The 26,632-nt window shown below is 29.8% G+C and overlaps 1 protein-coding gene across 2 annotated transcripts in view; it reads right to left on the bottom strand.

Moving 5' to 3' along the window:
* The window catches only part of LOC139518049 (tyrosine-protein kinase RYK-like), a 55,381-nt gene extending 32,440 nt beyond the window's left edge, over positions 1 to 22,941 (bottom strand). For both annotated transcript variants that reach the window (XM_071309697.1, XM_071309698.1), the window contains exon 1: positions 22,757 to 22,941. In XM_071309697.1, coding sequence (XP_071165798.1) covers positions 22,757 to 22,868 — 112 coding nt within the window. In that variant the 5' untranslated portion in view covers positions 22,869 to 22,941. The remainder of the gene's footprint in view (positions 1 to 22,756) is intronic.
* Between the last annotated feature and the right edge of the window lie 3,691 nt (positions 22,942 to 26,632).

Below are 26,632 nucleotides of genomic sequence, written 5' to 3'. Positions count from 1 at the left end.
TAGTCAAGACAGATATTAAAGACACTGAAAATGATACATTGTTATCTAGTACAATACAAATGTGATTGTAGTTTAAGCATACCAATGCATACTTCTTTTTAAATATGTCCAGTTTAAATCAGGACAGTAATTCTTAGAAGCCTGAAATATTTTTCCAGAACAGCAAATTGCTGTAAATATTTAATTTTTTTTTTTTTTACTGATAAATAATTCTCCAATGCTCTAACAGACATGGAGACAGTAAGAATGGAGCACTGTTCTAAATACAGTTGATAGCTTGTGACAACTCTTTTTACTTATATTAAATTTCATGGTCAGTTTACTTATGACAAGAAGAACATGAATATTATAAGTATGAACTGCTATAACCAATTGTTTGTTTTTGTCGGCAGTAAGGAAACAAAGGCTTTTATATGTTTTTATGTAAACATTAGATTGTCTATTGAATAAAGAATTTAGGGGATGCCATGATGCATTTCACAAAGACTCATTCAAAGTAATGGCTTATATATTGATTACATAATTCAGAGTGTACATTGCCAATGCATTTATTAAATATAATATGTACTAATTCTGTTTTGTTTTGAGTACAAAAAAAAAAAAAAAAAAAAAGAAAAAAAAAAGAGGTGATAACGTAAGACTTAAGAGACTATCTTACCCTCACTATATGGGAATCACTGTCAAATTATACATATATCTTCCAATCATGAAAGCAAAAGGAGTTTGGATGCTCTTTTAAAGATAGAAAATTATGCCTTAATTTACATCTTAAGTGTTCTAAGCAATGCCAACAGATGGGCAAGTTTTCTGCTATAAGGATTCATTCATTGGGTCCGTTTTATTCTTATTGTGAGATTGGTAGAACCCAACAGTTTATGCAATGGCTACACATTGTTTTTCCTAGAGTTAAATATTGATTCAGAATTCTGAAGTATAGAGGACTCAAATATGCTGATTTATAGAAACAATTAAGATTATCATTAATTTAGATCTTGTAAAAAAATTAGTAAAATATTGGTAAATAAATAAATAAGATTTAAAGCATTGTGGATGCAGGATTTATTTAAAATGCTAGACATGGTCTAGGAAATTGAAGTAGTTCTCAAGATTTGAAACTATCTATTATACAGCTCTTTATATAAACCTTTTATTTAGTCAGTCTTTACAAGATGCAGAAAAAAAGAAGAGGTTTTTTTGGAGTAACACATGATGTACCAATATAAACATATAATATATATACATTTCAATTGGTTCTCAAATTTTAGCACCAGTGTAGAAGCAGTTAATCTTACAGCAAAATGTAGGAAAAGCAATTTATTTAAAAGACTGATTAATAGTTAGCAAATAGCTTTCAATAGTCTAAGAATAGTACATGGAAGTAAAATATAGTATGATAATTCCATGATTATATCAAATCAAATGCGAGACATTTTCTTAATATTATACCTAAATATTAAAATGTCACTGTTTATTTTTATTTTTGCTCATTATAAGCATAAAGTTACAAAAATCTAGTCTGGTCAAAGTCAAGTTGTATATTATCTATATGCAGGAAGGTTTTCCGAATGCATGTGATTTTAACCTCGGAATTGATGGTAATTATTCACTTTTCAATTTCCATATTACCAGCCAGAATAATATAAATATATAGCATAAAGTTAGTATCTTATGCAAGAATATGCTACACAAAATTGAAATGTGTTTATTTTAAACAATTACTTTGAATTTTGATTCAATATTGTTTTGAAAGATGTGATTATTTAAATCACATTAATTTTGTTTTTGCCAAATCTGGGGACAAATGCAAAATTCTTCTGAGTGACTAAGTTAACCAAATGACTGGGTTGAAGTCACAAAATACTACCAAAAGCTGTTTGGTTGATATATATTGAATCATATCAGAATGTATAGGATTCAGATGAGGTGAACCAAGACAGAAATAAAATGAGCATTTTTGATAGTGAAACCATTTCTGAAATAACTAAGAACACTTAAGGATACTGCAAGTTGGTACAAGTGTTTTCCATATTGCCAAACAAGTGTTTTTCTTTAAATACAACTATAGAACTATATTTGAAAAGTTGCATTTTAGTATTTCTGATAGCGAAATAATTTCTGAAATTAATATAAACAATTGTCAAGGGCAACATACAAGAGTTGTTCATTATGTCAAATTTTTGTTTCTTTAAATTTGGAACTGTACATGGCAAGATATTCTAGAAAGTTAACCGTTGTGAATGTTAATTAGAAATATCAAAACATTTTATTTTAGACAGATTTTTCATAGCTGGAGAAAATCATCTGTTAGCATTCTTTTTGGACTTATAAGGACAACAATCATGGCTTTATTTCAGCTCAACATCCAAATGTTCTGTGGAAGCAGTATATCAATGGAAACATGTATACTGAAACTTTTCCACTGATTTGTCCATTTTCTGTATTTTTACACTTGAGTAGTCCAATACAAAACAAAAATATTGTTCATGGTTGAAATGGTAGACATTGTATTCAAAGGTTCTACCACTCATAGAAATTTTATCAGATTTTTTTTAAAATTTAGTCAGTTTAGAGAATTGTCATTATACAATAGTACAAGACTTCTCTTGATGAAAATATTTTATTCTAAATCTATAAAATATTAAAAGTAGTATATCTAGCAGAGAAGCAAATTCTCAGGGACTATAACTTTAAAAAAGTTTAAAGATTAATCCAGATTTAGCATAATCATGAAACAACTTTGGTTTGAGTCTTTAATAAACTTTGATTGTATTAAGGACACCTATTTACAAAGTATATTTTAATTGATTATTCAAATTCAAATTCAAATTCAAATTTGAATTTGAATTTGAAAATTGATTATAATTCTTTAATTAAGTAGAAAAGAATTTATTTCGAAAGATGTGATATTGATCAGGTTATCAAAAGACGACAGCAATCATATATTATCTGTTATTATATTAATATAGAGAAAACAATGGAAAGTTAAAGAAAGGTAATAATGTTTCCAAATAAACTTAAGTTTCAAAGTGGAAAGTAATGAAATTAAGGTTGGATTAGTTCTTGTCGATTTGTACAAGCAACAAGAACAACCTATTCAGAAATAAATGCTTATTTACTGTTGCATAAATATTACAACACATTTAGCTCATAATGAAGGAGCTTTAATATAATTATTTCTATACTGACCGGCAGATTATTTATTCATCAGATATAGAAAGATGGGGTATATATATACATGTGAGTGCCATTGAGACAACTCTACATCAAGTCTATTAATTTTGCATACTTGTATTTATACAATCTGCAAAGTTTGCCATTGATACATATAGTTATGCAGCATAGCTTCATTGTATAATAAATTCAGTAATTTCGGTTTTTGCTAATATCCGTATTTACAAAATTTAATGGAGTTACTTTTTAAAAAATTTCACATAATTTTTTATATGTTGAAATTGTATGTGTGTGAGAGAATTTATCCTCCACCAAATGAAATACTGCTTGTTAATCAGTAAATATTCTATATAATATAAATGTAATTTCATGGTAAGTATATTTAACCAAATTCATATAAAATGGTAATTTTTGAAATCTCAAGAAGAGATTTTATATGAATTTATAGGGTTAAATATACTTACCACAATCCACCACCACCCCTGGAATAAATTCAGTTTTTTGTTCACTTAATTGAAATTATTCAATTAAACGACAAATTAAAACTAAAGCTAGTGTATGTTACACAGGTGAACTATGACGTAGGTGAGTACATCTCATGGATGTAATTTTTAATCACCTAGTTAATTGCGATGAGAACATGTTGTGAAAGCAAACATATTCTATATAATATAAATGTAATTTCATGGTAAGTATATTTAACCCTATAAATTCATATAAAATCTCTTCTTGAGATTTCAAAAATTACCATTTGAACTGTGATACAATTAATCTGCATGGAGGGTACCATCATTGACTATATATTCAGATATTGTGTAATTAATACTGCAAATAATAGTTGGGCAACTAATACCAGTCAGACTATCATAAATATACGAAGATATGGTATGAGTGCCAATGAGACAACTCTCCATCCAAATAACAATTTATAAAAGTTTATAAAAGTAAACCATTATAGGTCAAGGTATGGCCTTCAACACAGAGCTTTGGCTTACACTGAACAACAAGCTATAAAGGGCCCCAAAAACTACTAGTGTAAAACCATTCAAATATCAGTTGTTTTACCCAAATAATTTTGTAAGTGTGTTGGGAAACTTATTTTTAATCTTTCCTGATAAGCAACTCTTTTATATTTTTTGTACTTGTATTCTGTGAGGAAAAATAAAATGACTGGAAACCACACCAAGTTTACGTCTCACAGCTATGGAGTTGTAAAATCATAATTCATTCAGTACAAGCTTCTGTGAGACCAGAGATCAGAGAAGTGTTTATTCTATTTCTTTTACTATCCATCCATTTAACCAAAATGAAAACATTTAAGAGAAATAAGAAAATATGTTATCAGAACACAAACAGGAGATGGCATTTCTTACAATGATAAAACCTTCTGTATTATAAACAACCAAACACCTGACTAATGAATCCTGATTTATACCAAGATATACCAACATATGGTTTTTGTATCTTAAACTATAAAATAATAGAAATTTAACATCATTTCATATGTTTCTTTTTGAAAAATGTAGATGAAAAAAATAATCTTAAGTGAAATCAAAGGATACACAGAAGTCAGCCTCTATTTCAGGGTTCAAAATTAATTATTCCAACTTTGTTTAAGTTTAGAGATTATGCAAAACTTACTTTAATGAATTTCTGATTTAAATTAGTTCCATTTTGTGAAATAATCAAAATTTTCAAAATATCTAAATTAATCAATAGCTTATGGTCCTGAGTATGTATTTTTTAGGACATTTTGAGGAGGGAATGTCATACAAACAATCAATAGGGGCTGTGAACAGTACTGTTATTCTATTTTTTTTTCATTTTGCATATATTAGAATTGTTGATATAGCCTCAACCCCTCTTTTCTGTAATAGATTAGATAAAGCAAGCAACATGCAAATCTATTATTTATATTTGTTTTGTACTCTTAAAAGTTGCTAATATATTTTTTTACAGTAAAGATTTATTTGTTGTATGATATGCATTTCTAAAAAGTATCATTTTATGTAAAGTGTATGGAAAGCACTTTAAGTAAACCAAAGAGGAAATCATCAAAAAGTCCAACAAAGTCATTTATAACAAAACCTAGTGCAAGTCAACTTTTCAATATTTACTATATTACATCCCTGAAAAGCTTAAACTATTCATGAATTAAGCAATGAAAACTTCACTTAAACATTCTTTCCAAAAGTCATAAATGCCAAACCAATTACTGCAGGAATCAACTATTGCAACTACTTATAGTGACAGAGGAAACCTTCATGTTGTACATGAATTTTAACTTAACAGCATTGAAAATTACATCTGCATCTAAAAACTCTTTTTTTATACCGAAAATAGGACTGATATATTTGAATGACAGAATTTTGCTGCAACTAAATAAATATGAACTATAAAGAAGAGAAACAAACAATCCAATGAATATTGAACCAGAAGTCATGACTAGGAACAAAGTAGTGTCTTAATTACGGTACTTAGAGGTAACTAACATCTCAACTGCATCTGTTTGGGTGATGGTTATTAAAAACCAATATTCTTCACCAATCTTATTGTAACCTATTATTTTGAATTATGCAAACATTAGTCAAGAGTTGCTAAGAATGATTCTATAGCAAACTGTATACTGCAATATTGTACATCGTAAATTACCTTAAAAAACATATCTCAGAAATAACACAGATGATAATGTACGAAAAGGGGAACTAAAGTAGATACGCCAAAGAGACAACAACCAAACAAGAGAAGAAACACAACATAAAATTTTGTATAAAGGAAAGTATCATATATAATGGAAAAGTAAGAACAGATCATTGATAGACAAACACAAGGAAACTAGACGATACTTTGTAGTTTACAAGGTCAAACCAGGTCAATAACACTGAAAACTTATTACTTCTTTGTTACCAGTAGTAGTAATATTTCACAGAGTAACTAAAATGCATCAAATAAAATTAACAAAAGAGATTTTGTTTGTCATTTTTGTGCATAGGGTAGAATTTGTTATTTAAATTGTAAAGTTTATATTTTCATAAGCCTTACACTATTGTGAAAACTGTGATGACTAACTATTGATTAAATCACTGTCAGAAAATATTGTCCCCTATGGAATGAAAGTTTCATTATAAAACCATATTTAAACAAGAAGATCCTGTGAAGGATTATTTAGAGATCTCCTACAAGATGGCTTTATGATCATCTGACAATGTAAAGAATTTTCACATAGTTTTGTCAATAAACCCTCTCTTCAACTAATGCCCAACAAAATAAACATACTTCTCATATCGCTCAATTTGAAAGGACAAAACGTGTCAGTTTTAAGTCTCATTTATAAATGTGTCAATATTTCAACATTTATCTAACAATTTTTAATTTAAAATCACTGTCACAGTACTGAGATAATAGTCATTCACCATATTATTAATAGCTAGAAAAACGATCTTTATTTTTAAAATGAAAGTATTTTAGTTAGAGATTGAGGAATTAGAACCTAAGAACCGTTTGACATTTTTACCAAGTGCTTTTAAGATTTTATATAAAGTTGCTCTTAATATTTTAAAGTGGTATTTGCAGAAAGCTGGAGAATAAATATCCTATATTTCTACATTGTGTACATAATTTAGACTCTGATTGCGAGTTGTCTCATTGAATTATACACACCACATCTTAATAATGGAAAGCTGACATAGACTAATGTATGTCTAATTATCATTTAAAATACATTGTCCTGGGAACACAGTTATCTTCCTTTAATTTTCGTCATCTACAAATATAGTCCTTAGTGTAGACATTGTAACAAAAAAAAATTCATACACCAAAAAAGACTTTCCAAATTTATTGATTTATATTTTATGCAAAGTATGATAGATTAGGAAGCAAGGTGATTTTTTAATTTGCATTTAGTGTCTTAAAGATATGCACTACGAATTAAATATCTTTTCAAACAACATAATGTTAATCCATTTGCAATTATGACTCAAACACATCTTCTAAAAGTCCATTACCCTTTCAATACATTATTAAATTTCTACACTTTTCAGTGTAATACAAAAATTGAAGAAAAAAAAATATTTCTCTAATTTTCAATCATCTACAACTCACTAATGTAATGAAATCAGAATTTGGTTCCAGTTAACATGATAGTAAGAGTCCTTTATTACATTTTACATGTTAGTCATAATGTGGCTGTTTGTTTTGTTATAATCTTGTACAAAACAATTTAAGAATCGAAAATAAAATGGATTAAACACCAGAAAAATGACTGTAGCAAATGATGCAGGTTCACTTTCCACTGTGAATGCCACTCATTCTCAACTAAACTAATATTTTATTCATAATTAAATCAACCAAAACTGAACATTATAAGGTCCTGTTGAGGCAACTCTGCTTGATTCATCTTCATCATTCAGATGTTTGCATTGGGTGTATTAAATTTGGTTATCAATCAAGAGTGACAATGCTTCAACTCCACAGTTACCATAGCAATGTAAAACATTGGTAAATTTAATTTCCTTGCTAGTTTTCTGATAAAGGAGACTGATTAAGTCACTTCTTTCCAAATCTGGACATTAATATAAATTCATGAGATCAATTCAGGGGGTAAAAATCAATCATAATTATTATATCATCAAATTATTTCCAGAATTATCAAATATGGAAGGGGATAATTCTATTTATGGAAAGTAATCAGAAGATCCTTGACCTTTGATTCAATGGTGAAGAAAACACTTCTATCAAGATCAATTGTATGAGTGCTTCATTAGGTTGAAAAAAAAAGGAAAAAAAAGTTTTTCTGAAAAAATCTACAAAAATGCATTGAGAATTTGTTCAAAACAGCTCATAAAATAAAATAAAAATGAAAAAATCTCCATCTAGGTCCAGAAATCAAATATAACAATTTCTCCCTTTTTCACCATAAGCAATTATAATGGAGAGTAGCCAAGTTATATTACTTAATTTGTTGTTTTATCAGATTAATATATGGATTCATTTGAATGTAGTCTTTTTATTACATATAAATAGTTAACATCTTTAAACTAAAATGGAGGTATTGTTCTACAGACACACATGTATTATTGTGGAGGAAGAAAAACATTCATGATTAAAACTGATCAAATCATGGTAATATTATATAATATTATTTACTGATCATATCACAGTCAACAAAACCAGCAGTACAAAATGAAGGTAAAAGATGGTTAATATTTAAACAGTTAATGTGTCTTTGTGTTATACTATGTCAGGCTTTGTCCATTAATAAAATAAATGTAAATTTCTTAAGATTACTAGGGGGAGATAACTTATTATAAACATACTAAATAAATTTATTTCAATTTTGTGGTAAACTAGTTTAATTTAATATATGCTATAGAATAATGTACAAAAATCTCCTTTACTTTCATCTTATCATTTAATAGGAGTATCTATTATGACTTATGTTTTATGTATTTAAATTTTTTTTGAAGAGCACCTCAATCTTTTAACTCATTTAAATCACCTAACTACTTAAACAGACATACAAAAACATACCAGCAGTTTTATTCAATGGGAAAAAAGTGTAGAAAATGTTGACATGTGAGATGGCGTGGAAGTGTCAGTAGGATAAAAAAGATGTTCCATGATGAAGAATACCTCCTCGTCATTACAAATACACCATGTGTTTAACGAATAAGTTAAGTGAAGCGAAGAGTGCTCCGATTAACCCAGACCTGATATTCCATGTTTACCTAAACTACTATGTATAAGTGTTGTAAGACATGAACTTCTCCTCTTCATCAATGAACTCAACATTTTATTTATATAAAAGCAGTTTTCCTCACACGTTTATTTAATAATAATTTCATCACTATGGTTAAGAATTCAAGTTGAATATTCATTGCCAATTTTATGCTTATAAATAGATAATAGCTTGACCAGATAGTTAAATGGCCAGTTCTCATTTTTCAGACAGTAAATCTTAAATACTTGCAAATAATTTGAGGTAAAAAAAAAATGAGATGAGGTTAATACACCAACAACAACAAAGTCCCCCCCCCCCCCCTCTTTAAAAAAACAAAGCAAAATAAAACTAAAAAAAAAAAAATTAGAATAAAAGATGTAGTATTCAAATATACAAATATTACAGTATTCAAATGTCTATTTCAAAGTTGCTCACTTTAAAAAGTTGTGATTAAACGTGATAGAGACTCGCGGATAGAGAAAATCAAAGATCTGCAACAGAATTGTTAAAGTTGTTTAACATTTATAAAATCTAATAATGTGTCATCCATGTGCACAAATGCCAATGCATACACGTACGGAATGATTTATTTGAAAAGCTTCATAACTAATCAGCTGATTTAAGAGCTATATTTAATGTTTACAATAATAATTCATTCAAAATAATACAATCTATCCAGGTGCAACCAAAAAAACTAAATTTTCTAAACTCATCAGGGATATAAAAAAAGAAATATAATGGACATGTTTTGATTCTATGAAATCTTAAAATCTCATAATAATACCACAATATTAAACATTTTTGTATCTCTAAGACCTTTTGTGTAGGAGATTTGTGTAATTAAAACTTTTATCAACCCTCTGAATTCAAAAACATATATTTTCACTTAAAATGATAACTAATTTATAACTTAACTGACAGGAATTATGAAAAGATGTTTGCACAACTGATTGAGATTTCTGATTTTGAGAGTCTAATTTTAAATCATTTTTAGAAGATAGCATGCATAAATATTTGATTGAAATCAGGGATTTACAATTGAAACTACTCAAGTTTTTACATAAATATTGCAAAATAGTTGTGTAAACAGGCTTTAACCAGACATTTTAACAGACATACTGAGTGTCCTTAACAATTTTATCTTACTTCTTTTTCTATTCCTTCTTCCCCATATTTTAAATTTGGTATTTTAAAATTCTTTTTGTTAAATTCTGTGATAACAAAATTGAAGTCAGTATAAGTTGCCAGTTCTACTCTTATAATTATATATTTACATGATATGAAATGAAAATGGGACAAAAATCAAAAGTATCTAGTTTATAGAGGCAAGTTGATAGTGCACAATCTTTTTATATGCAATCATAAACTTTTCAAAGTGTTTACCTCTATGTGTTGCTTTTAAAGACAACTTTTTTAATTTATTGTTTGCCACTGACATTTTTAGAGGGGTATGGCTAAATGATGTGCTAAACCCCACCAAATATGACTGTCTGGTCAAGACTCAGACAGCCCTTTCGTATCTTTATACTTTCAATGTTATCTTTGGTAGTGTGTTATTTCATAAAAAATTTTAACTATCCTTTTTTTTCCATATATATAGAACCTACTACCCTTGTTTTCATACTAGTCATATAATTTGGTTTTCTTAGGTTCTCTATGTCATGTATGTTGTGGCTGAATCACCAACACCATGCTGCAAGGTTAATGTTCTCATCTCCTGTGAGCTGTATCTCTAAAAACTGGGATGAATCTATATGAGTTCTTGTTTTTATGAATACAAAGTTCATCATTTATAGACCAGTTTCTACTTCCTTTTTATGAATGAGTTATGCTGGTTGACCAAAGCCAATTAGTGTTAAAGAGCTTATTGACCAATCGACTCTCACTGTTACATAAACATAAGGGTAAAGCATGGTGCCTTCAGAAAAGTATATGGGAAATTGCAAAATTGTAATATTGGTTAATTTATTTCATCAAATGCTAAACAAAGGTTGATGGTAAAGTTTATAAAAGAATTTTGTTTTAAATTAAACATTTCCGTTAAAGGCACAGGGATATAGTTGTTGATATCAATGTTGGTACAGTAGCTAGACTAGCAGGGATACAGAAGCTGGGTTAACAGGAATAACTTATGAAGAAAACACTTGAGTAATGGTCATAACCCCAAATTTGGCAATCTGATTGGTCTGAATGCAGTATAATGTAAAGGCAGTTTACCATTCTTCATCTTCTATTTCATCATTTATGTTTAGCTTTCATAGATAAATTCTTTCTAAGACTCCCCTTGAATTGGCCCCTTCGTTATCCTCCCCATTGTCTACCTAGTATAACTGCACATTTTATGCCTGGCTTAGGAAATCATGGGTTATGGGAAATCATTACTGTATTGGAAAGCATTTAATCTTAATTTCACAAGATGTCAAATAAAATATTAATAGATTGTGAATCAATTTTTTCAATATAAATGATTTAGATTTTACAGAAAACACCACTTATTTTCCCCATTACAGGTGATATTTAATGGAATCCCTGGTGAATAAATCCATGTGATACATATTCTGATTTTACAACTTGAAATTTGCAGGTGTAATTCCTCCAGTGTTAAACAATAGCCATCAATGAAAAAATCATTGGATTGCAAACGATACGCAGATTAAACTTTTGAAAGCATGGCGGGTGATCCCCATGAAGGCAATAGAATTCTACGGAGTTAACTGGGTACATTTAACAACATGTCATTGTATTGATAACTACAGAACATGTTTAACTAATAACAGTTGTAGGGTATAATACATAGCAATTACTGCTTACACGTACTCGCCCAAATCGTTGACATATCGTCAATAGGTCACAAGCTGAAGTCATTAAAACAAGTTTACATGGACAAATACTCATCTGAGTTGGTGTACCCACATGCCAAATATGACTTAAACTTATTGACTAGGACTACACTTGACCATTGTTGACAAGAGAAGAAAAAGACCATGAAGAGCATCCTGTATGAAATATTAAAGCATTTGTTCCTAATGGAATAAAGGGTATAGAATATTTAACAGGCTATTATTTGAACTTGGAATTATTTTTAATCATGGAATTTGCTTGATTTCTTGTTATTGAAATTTTCAATAAAATTCCACGTTTATTCTGTACTGAAATGTTCTGTGCTGCGCACAACACTTTCTATTACAAAGAAGATAGTATTATTCAATAGAATGTACTGTGCTGCGCACAACACTATCTAACCAAAATACATTGTATGGAAAGTGTTATTAACCGCTCAAAAGATCATAATACCAAATATTACATGGAATTTATCAAAAATTTTAAACACAAGAAATTATGCAAATTCCATAATTAATAATAATTCCAAGTTCAAATAATAGCCTGTTATTTGTTCCTAACAGGAATTATGTAGAATGTTTTAAACAAAGTTTCCAGATGAAGAACAAACATATGTTGACAAGACAACTGTCCTACAGAGTTCAATTAACATGGAGTTAAGTAATTATAGGTCACTGTACATCCTACAACATACCCGTAGCCAGGGGGTTCATACAAATTCCCCCTTGAAAACAAATAAGCACTGTTAAAAGTCAACGTTCTGTTCAAATTCTGACTGATAAAGTTGAGTTCTCGAGTCCAAATAACACCCCCTTGGAAAGTAAAACCCATACTGTATATAGTCAGTTATAAAAGGCTGAACAAAATGTGAAACAATTAAACCGAAAAAATAACAGCCTTATTTGTGATTGTTGAACTACGGATGCTTTCTGTGGTCTATGTATGCACTTATTTGAAAATTTACATAAAAACATACTTTCTTCATCCTATAAATGATATAGATAAAACTGGACTTAAAAACTGAAGTAATAAACTTTATCATACTTCATATTAATTCAGTACAATATTGCCTTTCTCCTAATGCTGTATCAGTGAAGGTTCCAAGATGTCTTCAGCATAGACAAGATAATAGCTGCTAACTTTATACCACTAATGTAAAATATATCTTATTCAAGGAAAATGGTCTAAATTAGTGGCTAATTATCATATTAGTTTCCAAATGTCCTATAATTCATTGTCAAATGTTTCTGTAATTTTATAATTTTTCTCTCTCAAGGAAACTGTGAAAGATCATCTACCAAAATAAGTAGCCCATGATTAGACTTTTATAGCAAAATAATGACGACCATTTTTATAAATCTTTAATACATTCTATTCAACCTAATTATCTGTACCTTTTGCTTGAGATAACTTATTTTATTTCCATTTATTCTTTTTATACAAAAATGTCCTAGTATGTAGTAAAACACATATGTTTTCTTATTCGACTTTAGAGATTGACAATTTTCTAAGTATTCAATAGCTTGTAAACTTTTCCTGGCTCCACAACAGGTCATCTGACATGACGTCAGATTTTTAAAATGAACTATTAATTTCAGTCAGTCACTTTCTTCTTTAAAAATCACTACATTTTTCATTCTCATGTATGAACAAAATTATCACTTAAATTGTCAATTAAATAATTGATATATACCAGAAAATATGATTATATCGCTGGTATTGTCTTCTAACAAGATATATATACCAATATAGAATTTGCAAAAAGACATATATGTATCTCAAAACTATCAAAAAAGTATAATAGAAAAAAATATAGAAAACTTATATAATCATTAAAAAGACACAAAAATGCCATGCTTAAGAGGGGTAATTATTTATTTAATCACACTACCACCCTAAATGTACCAGATTAAAGTTATATCTCCAAACACCTGTGTATTACCTGCCATAAGGATAGGGAAAAAACTGTAAAATATCTTGTCAAAAGATACTTGTTCAAGATCATGCATCTTATATAAAAGATTGCATCTACTCTATAAAACTTATTTCATTTCAAGATCTGTATCTTGTCAAGTTTCTTATGCTTTAAAATGATATAGAATAGCTATCCTTTAAAATGATATAGAATAGCTACCATTTAATATGCAAATGTAAGCTTCTTTTATCTCTGTAATGCAATTCAGAATATAAATTGAGTATCAAATTTTAAAAGTTTGTAAAAAAAACGGTCAAAAATAATTTGGTATTAAATTAACTCCCTTTGTTAGAATCCTTTTCATTGGTTTTTCTATGTCAAGACTTTGTTCAAGTTACTGTCTATAAAAAATATTTATTGCATATGAAAATTATTTCACGTTAGATCTTCACCTAATAAATAATTATGAAATAATTTTACATGCATAAAAACTTGTCCCTGAAGTGCAGTAAAACATGATACTGACTTGAGAGTTAACACCTGTCTTTTCATAATTAAAAATTTGGGGAATCTGTCATACAAGTTTAGTGAAGTTTATAAAATAATTACATAATATGTTTTAGCATGTGCAACAAGGATCCATTTTTACTTTGTCCTTTTATAAGGTTACAAAAATTTGTGAAATAAACCTGGTTTTATAGCTAGCTAAACATTGTACTATACTCATCATGAAATTAGCACTGTAAAATTTTATGGAAATTAGAGCAATATCAGCTTGTGAATTTGTCAAAAAAATTGCTTTGTTTTTAAAAGTTGATTTTATTTTTTTATTTTTTGTGTTTAACACCACTTTTAAGCACCGCATTTTGGCTATTTCATGGCGGCCAGTTTTTTATTAATGGAGGAAGCGGGAGTGCCCAGAGAAAACCTCAACCTTCGATAGGAAAACTGACAATCTTAGTCAATAAAGATTGGAGTCGAGTGTACCCGCATGAGCGGGGTTCGAACTCACCTAAGTGTTGACTGGCTAGTGATTACAGTAGTAGCAACTTAGAACACTCTGCCCAGTAACCCTATCATACTATGTAATAAAGAATAAAATATCAACAGAAAATTCTACATCAGTAAAATAGCTCACTAGAGATAGAAGACATCATTTGATTTTATTCTTACAAAATTAAATAATGCTAAAGAGTCTGCAAATTTTATTTTTGTTTCAGGGTTAGAATTTTTGCTGATCAGATTGATGTTAAACACTGAAATGGACCTGATGGCTAATAGATTTAGATCCATTTTCTGATAATTGCCCAAAAGATATATCAGGTTTAAAATTCAACACTTATTTTACATTATATAAAGATTTACAAAAAGATATCACATGATATATAGTTAGGTGTTTTCATTTCCAATGATATATTTCTTTACATGTTATTCAAGGCCTACAGTGTGTCTGAAGAATTTATTGTTTAAATGAGAAAAATCTGTCCACTTAGATCATGAATGGACATTGTCGTATTCTGTCTGCTAAATGAGAAACACTTCAAGAACCTCAATTGTAACCAAAAAACTGTCTTCTGCAATGATAAAATGGACGGTCAATTTTCAAAACTTTTGTTGTACATTTTGCCATTTCAGAATCAAATCACTAACATGCATGATGCTATATGCTAGAATGGTAAAGCTATATACTATGATTTCAGCTATAGATATTTTTTTCCAATTCATTTAGTTTGAGATAAGCTGATTTTTTTCACTTGTAAATATACTAGCTATCAATTTTAAATCAAGTCAATCAAAATTATAATTTCCTCTTATTGATCTCTCAATGTGTCTTTTCTATTAACGGTTTTCTGAGGTTATCAGGTTTAAAATTTGTAAAGTAAATATTTATTGGAAGGTTTAATTACATAAACAAGCTCTAAGACAGATTTTGTATGTTTGGTCTTATAAACTAACAATACATGTCAGAAATTTGGTTTATCTTTTCAAACAAAATGGTATATTGATGTAAAGGATTACAAAAGCTATCCAAACTTTGAGATTATTGAAATGAACACTTTACATATTGTATGATTGTAAACTCTGGTACTGACAGGTTAATTATAGTGCTTGTAATCAAAAGTCCAATACATTTTTCATGTAGCACTCAACTTAACATGTACAAATAATACTTATTAAGGAGGGGGTGTGATATGGAGGTTTTAAGTTCTCACATGAATTATACTACTAAGGGGGTGTGATATGGACATTATGTTCTCACATGAGTTTTACTACTAAGGGGGGTGATATGGACATTTTGTTGTCACATGAGTTATACTACAAAGGGGTGTGATACATTGTATGGACATCATGTTCTCACATGAGTTTTATTAATAGTTTAGCAGATGCACGCTAAAAACCCATCACTAGGTAGACCTGTCTAATGTGTTATGTGTTGAGGAGACACCCAGCCTCTGTTGTAGAAGATGACTGCTTTCAGAGACAATACTGAACATGGAATATCAACCAAATCCTTCATAAAACTATTCCCCCAAAAAAACATACATCTAGATTCATTCATTCATTTTTAGTCAGTAACAATGTGTTTGACTAATAATTTTTATAATTGTACTTGTAGCTGCATGCCCTCATAAATCCTCAAATTTATACATTAAGTTAGATCTATATCTTCAGTACATACACATGTTCTAGAAGTGGGCTAGAAACTGAAGAAATTTACACAGAATACTGCTAAAAATTGATCAAGTTTCAAATTTTTCAGGAGAGGAATAGGAGATTAAGGGTTTATGTCAGTGAGACAGCAAACCAACATCCAAGAGAATCAACAGAAAGATATCTAAAGGTCAATTTACAGTCTAAGAAGTACATATTTAAAGTAAATAAATAATATTTCAATTGTTAAATAGCATTTTTTATAGGCAACCACCTTAAAAAAGTAAAAAAGGGAGAATTGTATTCCTGAGAGAAAAAAACAGGTTTCTATCAAATGAATCTAGGATTATATGTTAGCCTTTATTGAAAATTTTAAACAAGCCATTATCACAGCCATATCAATAAAATCCTGGGGAGAACACTAGTCTTTAATAACAGACAACCTTTTTACAGCTTGCTGCTCCCTAATGTTTAGTTGTATTTATTTAGTATGCCTTGATGAAACACTAAAATATCAGGAAAGAAAGTCAAACCTCAGGGGCGGATCCAGTCATTTTAAAAAGGGGGGGGGGGGGGTCCTAACCCAGGAAAAAGAAGGGGTTTCAACTACATGTCCCCATTCAAATGCATTGACTGTCCAAAAAAAGTGGGGTTCCAACCATGAGAAATCCCCCCCCCCCCTGGATCCGCCACTGAACCTTACAAATTTTGGCAGATTAGCTCTACAACGTTTTGTACAATGTACAAGTTAAATAGCACAATTGGCTATATAGCATGATAGAGTGTTACCTTTAAATCACATATATATTTCTATGAATGGATTATTGCAGAAAACAGAATGAGGACAATGCAATCTGCAACATGTTTGCAATACAAATATCATATGTTCAGTGTTAACCAAAATGAAAACAAAATTGTCTACATATGATAGCTTCTCCAATGATCCCAAATATATCAATTATGTTGTACATCTTTATTGAATGAAGTTAAATTCCCAAGCAAGTGCAAATTGTAATGGTTGGCATACAAAGAATAAATTTACAGCATGTAGGAAAACAGCTTAAATTTGTGTTATACAGCAAACTTTTATGAGCTGAAACATGCTGCCAATAAATTTTATCTCTTATTACATAAATTTTACAAATAACAGCAGAAAAATGAGAATATAAGGTTCATTTTCTTTCAGTGAATCAATTCCATTGTAATTTACATCATTCCAGTATGAATATTAGTAATAACCATGCCATGCCTTGCAATAAACTATTCATATCATTCTCATAAATCCCCCTGGCCTCTATACTACATACTCATGACACAAACTGTTTTACAGAAAGAACTAAAGGGACCTCCATGTAAAAAGTGGAAGCTCCTTTCTCCCCAAAAAAATCATGTGGTAGTTTTCAGTGAAATAAAGTTAAAGTTCAGCAGCTGAAGGGGGCAATGCAAAACATTATTGGCAAAGACATGATTATAAAATAAGTCAAGTTTCTAAAGTACTAAAAGCATTTAACAGCCTTCTTAACTTTGCTCAAAAGAGTTATTTATACATTAAGTATTTTTTAACAATCACTTGAATTGTTTTACTTATAATGTATATATACCTATATATGCCATTCTTTTGTTGTTGTCTTATTCAAATGTATTTATACAGAATTTAGTGTTTTTATGTAAGAATCATTGTATGTTTTTTTAAGTCTCCTAAATCCATCAGAAAATACAATTCGAAGTACAAACACAAAAACTTAATATGATATAATAAGACCCAAAATATACCTTCTCATTCAAGAAATGTTCTTGACATGGTATGATTTGACCTCTAGATGTTTAATTTCTTAATTGTGTAGTGTCATTTAGTTACAATCTCATTGACATCTATATCATAGCTTCATTCATAAATAGGAAATAGGTCTACTTTAAAAAATGATGCTCCGCAGGGCGCAGCTTTATACAACCGCAGAGGTCGAACCCTGAACAGTTGGGGCAAGTATGGACACAACATTTAAGCTTGGTACAGCTCTGAATTTGGATTGTGATTAAATAGTTGACACAACATAGGTTTCTGACACAGAATGAATGTGGTCTAAGAACTTAAACTTAAAACATGGTTAGATTCAGCATATCATAGAACCCCAAGAATTCAATTTTTGATGAAATCAAATAATGTTCAATTTTAGACCCTTTAGACCTCAATGTGAACCAATTTGATAACCCGGCCCAAATATTAAAAATCTAAATACATAGTTAGATTTAGCATATTGAAAAACCCCATATATTCAATTTTTGTTGAAATCAAACAAAGTTTAATTTTGGACCCTGATTTAGACCAACTTGAAAACTGGGCCCATAATCAAAAATCTAAGTATATGTTTAGATTCAGCATATCAAAGAAGGCCAAGAATTCAATTTTTGTTAAAATCAAACTCAGTTTAATTTTGGACCCTTTGGACCTTAATGTAGACCAATTTAAAACAGGACCAAAAATCAAGAATCTAAATACTAGCTGCGGAACCGTAGCTCTTAGGTCCTTATGTTATTTTTTGACTATTTGCGGACGCAGCTATCTAAATACATGGTTAGATTTGGCATATCAAAGAACCCCAATAATTCATTTTTTGATGAAATCAAACAAAGTTTAATTTGGGACCCTTTTGGCTCCTAATTTCTAAACTATTGGGACCAAAACTCCCAAAATCAATCCCAACCTTCCTTTTGTGGTCATAGACCTTCTGTTAAAATTTCATAGATTTCTATTTAGTTATACTAAAGTTATTGTGCAAAAACCAAGGAAAATGCTTATTTGGGACCTTTTTTTGGCCCCTAATTCCTAAACTGTTGGGACCAAAACTCCCAAAATCAATCCAAACCTTCCTTTTGTGGTCATAAACCTTATGTTAAAATTTCATAGATTTCTGTTTACAAATTCTATTTAGTTATACTAAAGTTATTGTGCAAAAACAAAGAAAAATGCTTATTTGGGCCCTTTTTCAAGCACCTAACTCCTAAACTGTTGGGACCAAAACTCCCAAAATCAATCCCCACCTTCCTTTTATGGTCATAAACCGTGTGTTTTAATTTCATAGATTTACTAAAACTAAAGTTATAGTGCGAAAACCAAATGTCCTCGGACGAAGACGACGATGATGACGACGCCAATGTCATACCAATATACGACCAAATTTTTTTTAATTTTTGCGGTTGTATAATTACTGTCAAATTGACAGCAATCTATGTTTTCTGTTATTTTTTTTAGGTAACCATTGATAAATGTAAGAGGGCAGCCAGTACAAATAAAATTGATGTATTATAATGTGAGGAATTTTCTAGCTTGTTTGACCTGCCACGTTCTGTGCCTATGCTCAAATCTATCCAGGACCAAATGTCCTGTCTTAGCAGAACATGTGAAAATAGTTAATATCAAACTTGACCTCCATTTTGTTATTAAAACTTTATATATACAAATTGGAAAATTATTGGCTGAAAAAATCATCAGTTATTGCACATAAGCTATATAAAGTGCCATTTTCCAATCTATCAAGGACCATTTATACTCTTGTTTTGTAGAAGAGAAAATTAACAATATCAAACTTAATCTCTATTTTGTCTTCTGAAACAATGTTTTAAAATGTTAAATGCATAGGTGAAAAGTTTATAAGTTATCTCATAGAAAGAAAACACAAAATGTTATGTCCAATCAATCAAGGGCATAACTAAGTCTATTGAATGGCAAAAGTTGAAAATCTGACCACTTTCTGTCATCAAAAACAATAGAAGAAGAAGAATTGTTTATTATAGTGCAACCTGAATATAAAGTATATGGTTCACTTTTCATTTATCTTGTCAATATGTTTTGCCTGAGGTGGCAGGTACCAGTTCTGGTGTATACTTAGAACATGGATTCCTTGCAGAAAAATTTCAATACTTAAGTGATGAAACTAATGATTGCTTCATGTGGACTGAAGATAAAACCAAAAAGATGTACATGTACATTTTTGGTTATAATACTACATTAGAACATGTTACTAAGTGGTTGCATCACAGGCACTTGTCTCTGAATTTAGTTGTTGCTGTATATGCCGCATAAAGGTATATATGTATATATATGTTGGGTTTTTTTTCCAGAAATAAATGCCTGCAGCATTGCAGACACAGATTGTGACTTTTCTTCTGAGATCAGACTAGTCAGAAGTCAAAATCTGGATCACCTAAATAGTTCAGATTTGTTTTAACAAAAAAAAATCTTCAGATTTTGTTAAACAAAGTTTAGTTGCTGATCAGACATTAATTCATTGAATTTCAATAATCTCTTTTAATTTACTGACATTAGCTATAAGTCTAAAACTGCATGCTGGACAGAGGGCTAAATTTCACACTTTTTTCTATATTCGTATCTTAAGATTCACATAAGCATACATCTTAGTTCCCAGAAACCCTTAATTTTATTTGTCTTTTTGCATGAACATACATATGTTAAAAAGGAATTTCAGAAATTTAAATCATAAATCAGTGAAAATTTGAAGATTTATAAAAATATAACTTGTTTTGCCACCTGAACAAAAATATGTGCATGACAATCTACACAAAATAAACATGACTTTGTGCAGATATAAAATGTTAGAAATTATATAACAATGCTTTAGATCATAAACATGTATATCAAAATCATTGGAAAGGAAGGTATTTAGTCAAGAGGACCTGGATAAATAAAACAAGAATAAAAAAAAATGTTCTTGTTAACAAAGCAATTTTTGTTTTCTTTCAATCCTCCCACATACAAACCACAGTCACTTGTCTCTGAAAATAATAACCTATATACCTTAATGTTATACAAAGGTATATAGGTTATTTTTTTCAGATACAAGTGCTGGTGCCACACACACTAAAATTAATGATCAAGATTTAACAGAAATTTACAAGCACTTAGACAATATGTAGTCATAATAACTTAGGTTTTAAATTATTAGGTACTTGTATGAAGATTGGTTAATTGTGAGCAGGAAATTCTAAACTCATTTTACTTTAATAATCCCAACAGGAAACTTTTGAATTATGGCCAACATAAAGATGTTAACATGCATTTTGGATAAAGCTTTTTGTGTAAGATCTATAATTTGAGGTAAAAAACATTACAATAGTAAATGTATAGAATTGGATTGATCTGTCCAACCTTTATGTTATATCCAACACATATACCAACTGTTCTAAAGTATATATATGTACTACATGTATGTAGTCAAGAATTTTTCTATGATAAAATCATAATAATTAGAATTGTCTAGATTGAAATAATCAAATAAAATAAAAAATAGTGCAATGGTCATTATTTGGTTTAAGAAATAAAAAGGAATTACATGAGTATTATAAAATTTCGAGTTTAAATTAAATGATAGAATGTTTCTTTTATATGAATATTTTGCAAAATTTTAAAGCCAATAAATAAATAAATAAATATATCTTTAATTGCTAAAAGAAAAGGCTTCCTTTTTAGCAAAAGAAACAATGCTTCTTGTGGCCTTTTCAATATCATGTAAAAAGTCATTATTTATTTTTACACTCCAGAACATCAATGGACATGTATAAATTTCTTAAATTTCTTTTCAATTTTGTAACATTTCCACTTTGAGATGCACAAAAGGAAAACTTGAATAAAAAGCACAACTTTCAATGAAATATTTGACCCATTAATACTTTATCAAGTAAGAGCAGCATCTAGTTCAGTCGTTAGAAATATATATTTTTTATAGGAGATACATGTATTAATAAAAAAAGAAATCTTAGAATATTACAGCTATAAATTTTAATATGTACAAAAATACAATTTTGTTTCATAAAAATAAACTTACATAATAGATGTAATACAATGTACATTTATTTATCTGATGTAATCTCTGATGTTGTAATACTAGAAATATTCTATTGAACGAAATAGGTTGAAAAAATGATATGATTCCTTAATTCTTATTCTTTATTTTAGTTGTAAAGTAACTATACAAATCCTTGTTATTATTAATATCATTATTATAATGTATAATTAGCCTTTTTCAAACCTATCAAAAATAATATATTTTATTTATCTAATCTTACTTAAATTATTCTTGTCAAAACACTTGTTGTTTGAAATTTAGCAATCAAAATATCACAACAATTCAATGTTTTCTATTTCTCTAAAACTAAAATGAGCCACAAACATGACTAAAGCTATAACTAAGATTACTATAACACAGTAATCATGGTAATATTACAATATTTAGTAAATTTCAGGCTAGAATTACATTTTTATGTTTTGACAAAATGTATTTTAATTTTTTTTCTAAGTTGAAATATTTCTCAACATTCTTTTCAGAAACAATACAAAGTAACTTTTCAAGAAATTAACATCAGTGTATCATCCATGCTGTGTAGCAGACAATAAACAAATAAAATGTGTATTGCAAGAAACTACCAAGTAAACAACAACTTACCCAATAACCGTAATGTCTCTTTCGGGTCCAGATATAAATTCAAATGTGAATTCGTCTTAGGTAAGAATCCTAACACTAAAGAAATTGTAAGAATACTCGTAAACGGTGACATTGTGTTGAAATCTCAACTTATTCTGACATGATCTGTTGTGTATTGACATTTTCTAGCTGACTAACTAAATTTAGAACTGTGTGACGGAACGGCATTGAAACATCCGCCAATCGCAGGTGCTCGGTAATTTTGTATAGCATTTTTCTAACAAAAAGGTTAGTTTAATATTTTTTGAAGACGTGAGGAAGTCAATGAAAAGAAATGTTCTGTGTTTCTCTTTGAATTTACTAATAATTGAATCAGAGTAAACCTTTAACCTATGATTAACTTTTTTATTTTTGTTGAATTGAACGAATCAACGCATGCGAGATTATTCACAAAGCACTTAAAATAGATTATAAATATTAGCAAAATATTAAATTACTAATAAAATCTTTATAAATACTACCCCACCCCCTTTACAAAAAAAGAAAACACTTTAATTTTCAAATCGAAAACAAACAAGAAAGACAACCAATTCTCGTCGTGTAAGTAAACTATGAAACTGGATCTAGTAAATATCATTGGATATTTAGATAAATATGTGAAATGACTAGAGTTTGAAAACAAAACTTAAAACAGGGAGGCAAAAGATACCAAAAAGGACATTCTGTTTTCAAACACAATAATCGAAATCAAACTGACAGTGACATTGCAACAAAAATAATTAAAACGATTTAAACAGAACACAAAACACAACATAGAAACCAAAGCCTGGTCAACACGAACCCAACAAAAACCAAGACAGATCTCAGGTCACACGGAAATGTAAGCAGATAATCTTCCACACATACACCCGTCGAATTGCTTATGAAAGTTCAGGGCCGTAACTAAATTGAGGCAAATGAGGCAAATGCCTCATGTAAAAAAAAAAAAAAAAAAAAAAATGAAAAAAAATGTTGTTTTCATATATCAAATTGTTTTCACGAAAAGTGTCTTGCAAGAAGCAAGTTCTCCTCACTCTCTGGTGTATCCCCTGGATGTTGATGGTCTATTGTTTGTCAATGTTTGTACTTCTGTGTTCCGGGTTTGTCTTTGTTCATTTAATTATCATTGTTTATTGTCCTACTTTATGACTATAGTCTGAGCGTTGATTTTCATTTGTAAACGTGGTTTTGCAATGTTGCATGTCCAGAATTGTGCGAGAAATATATTTTAAGAACATGCAATGCTACTCAGTGGACACAAAAAAAAATTGTCCTTTCTGCATGGACAATTGAAATTGATATCAAAGAATACAAAACAGTTTGTTTTATTGTAAATAAAACAAGATAGCTGACATGGTTTGAATTAAAGTAAGGTCACATATTTCCCGGTATCAAATAATTTGAAGAAAAAAAACAAAGGTATTGCCATATTTGACCTTTTACATTGAAAGGTTAAACTTGCATTAAGTCGTATTGAGACCCTTTAACAGATAATAAAGGAGTATGGGAACATAATCGCACACAAAGTCAATGCATAGAAAAAATTCAAATGATCAATGGTCAAAGCTTGTGTTCCTGCTCTTCATCTTGATAGTTGCCGGATGGTCTTCAACAATACTTTTTAAGAATCATTAATCAGACCATAAAGATCGTAAAACAAGGTGAAGATGGTCCCTAGTCAGTAGTGTGCACTTTAGCAGTACTAGCACTTAAAGTATAATACTGCAATGTCACTATTTTTAAATCTAGTCATAAAAAAATCCAATCTAATTAGGTTGAAAAAAATCACCAAAGTCTAATCACAATACAAGACAAGAACAGACAGACCGATACGGTATTAATTATGAGAATTACGATTTTTGCTTTATCCTACATATCGGTCTTTTAATGTTGTCTCTAATACATAGAAGTCTTAAATTAAATGAATCTTTGTTTTTGCTTTGGGACCTGATTGTCGAAAAAAATATCTAAAAATTAATTAAGCCGTTTCAATGCAAGAAAGAGTCTGGGAAACGCTCAGAATGCATGATTTTGCGTTATTTTTCTCAGAGCTTCTTGGGGCCTTAAGCGGCCCCCAGACCCCTCGCCCAAAGTTTATATTATAAAAATATATTTTGCCTCACTATTAAAAGAGGCTAGTTACGGCCCTGGAAAGAACAGACCAGGTGATAGGTCTTATTCGGTTGGTCCAAGGATCTTACTATACAAATCCTTGGTTGGTTGGTCTATCTGTCGTCGTATGTGAAACAGTCCATATCGCCGTCTGCTAACTCATGATGGCCTTCGTAAAATTAAAGAGTTGAAATAAAACCAAGAATATTGTGTAAAAGCAAATTACAAACATTATTGTTCATATAAAGCAGTAGAACATTCATATTTCTGTTGAGATTTTGTTATACGTCTTATACCATTCAAAAGACAGTAAATAATTTTAATTACACATGACATTCGTTCATAGATCTTCATACATAAAGAGGATAATAGGTAATAGGAAAAAAACAAAAAGTGAACAGTACAAACGACTACCTCTGCTGTAGACGGGTATAATACACTAGATTTGTCTGTTCTGTTAGTGATGACTGCACAAACAAACTATTAGCTCTGCTGTAGACGGGTTATAATACACTAGATTTGTCTGTTCTGTTAGTGATGACTGCACAAACAAACTATTAGCTCTGCTGTAGACGGGTTATAATACACTAGATTTGTCTGTTATGTTAGTGATGACTGCACAAACAAACGACTACCTCTGCTGTAGACGGGTATAATACACTAGATTTGTCTGTTCTGTTAGTGATGACTGCACAAACAAACTATTAGCTTTGCTGTAGACAGGTGTATAATACACTAGATTTGTCTGTTCTGTTAGTGATGACTGCACAAACAAACTATTAGCTCTGCTGAAGACGGGTTATAATATAATACACCAGATTTTTATGTTCTGTTAGTTTGCCTACACAAACGACTGCCTTTGCTGTAATCGGGTATAATTAACTAGTTGTATCTGTTCTGTACGTCTAGTTTTGAAACTTAAAACACGATATTTGCCAAATGTACCTCAAGAATATCGAGATTTTTATTAGTGACAGACTTCTATGAATGAATGTAGCCACGTGGATACTTGCCCTAGGTCCGGGTTTCTCCAGTCAGGCCAGTTGAGAGAGCAGTAGACGCAAGATCACGTTATATCATATCTAGCATATCGTCAGTTTCTATACATAAACTTTTTGGTGTATTTTGTTGTTGTAACTAAACTTTAATTTCTCTTGCAATCTTTTATGTAGTTAAGTTATGTATGTCTACAATGATTAACTAAGGTACTTAGGTTACTGGTCCAATTAACGTTTACTCCAAATACTTTATTCTTTTTATTTCATCATCTTTGATCTAAAAAGATATTTTATAGATATCATGACACAAAACTTTGAGCATTGCAAGTGTGCATAGATGAGACAAGAGAGGCAACTCAAAAAGGAAAAAAGAAATTAACATACCTGCCAACTGTCACTCTTTGCGGGGGATTTCCCCCAAGGAGGCTCCCGAATTGAAATTTTGAAAGAGTAATTTTGTCCACAATTTTAAACAAAACAATTAATTTTACAATGACTTTTGCCTTATAAAAGTATGAAGAAGCCAAAAAACAACATTAAAATTTATTTCAATGCCCCCTTGAAGGTTTTTTAGGACTCTGGCAGCCATCTTGCATGCAAAACCCCCATGGGCATTTTGAAAAGTTGCAGGTATGCTTTAATAGTTAGCTATAGATACTCTCATTGGAACTTAATCACAGCTGCTATCTTTCGCACACTTTTGTTAGACTGGATTGGTTTGATATAGATCCAAAGAAACAAGATGCTA

The sequence above is a fragment of the Mytilus edulis genome, chromosome 3, assembly GCF_963676685.1.
Source record: "Mytilus edulis chromosome 3, xbMytEdul2.2, whole genome shotgun sequence".
Classification (NCBI taxonomy): Eukaryota; Metazoa; Mollusca; class Bivalvia; order Mytilida; family Mytilidae; genus Mytilus; species Mytilus edulis.
Note: the sequence above shows the minus strand (reverse complement) of the source record. Positions and strands in the feature narration are given on the sequence as shown.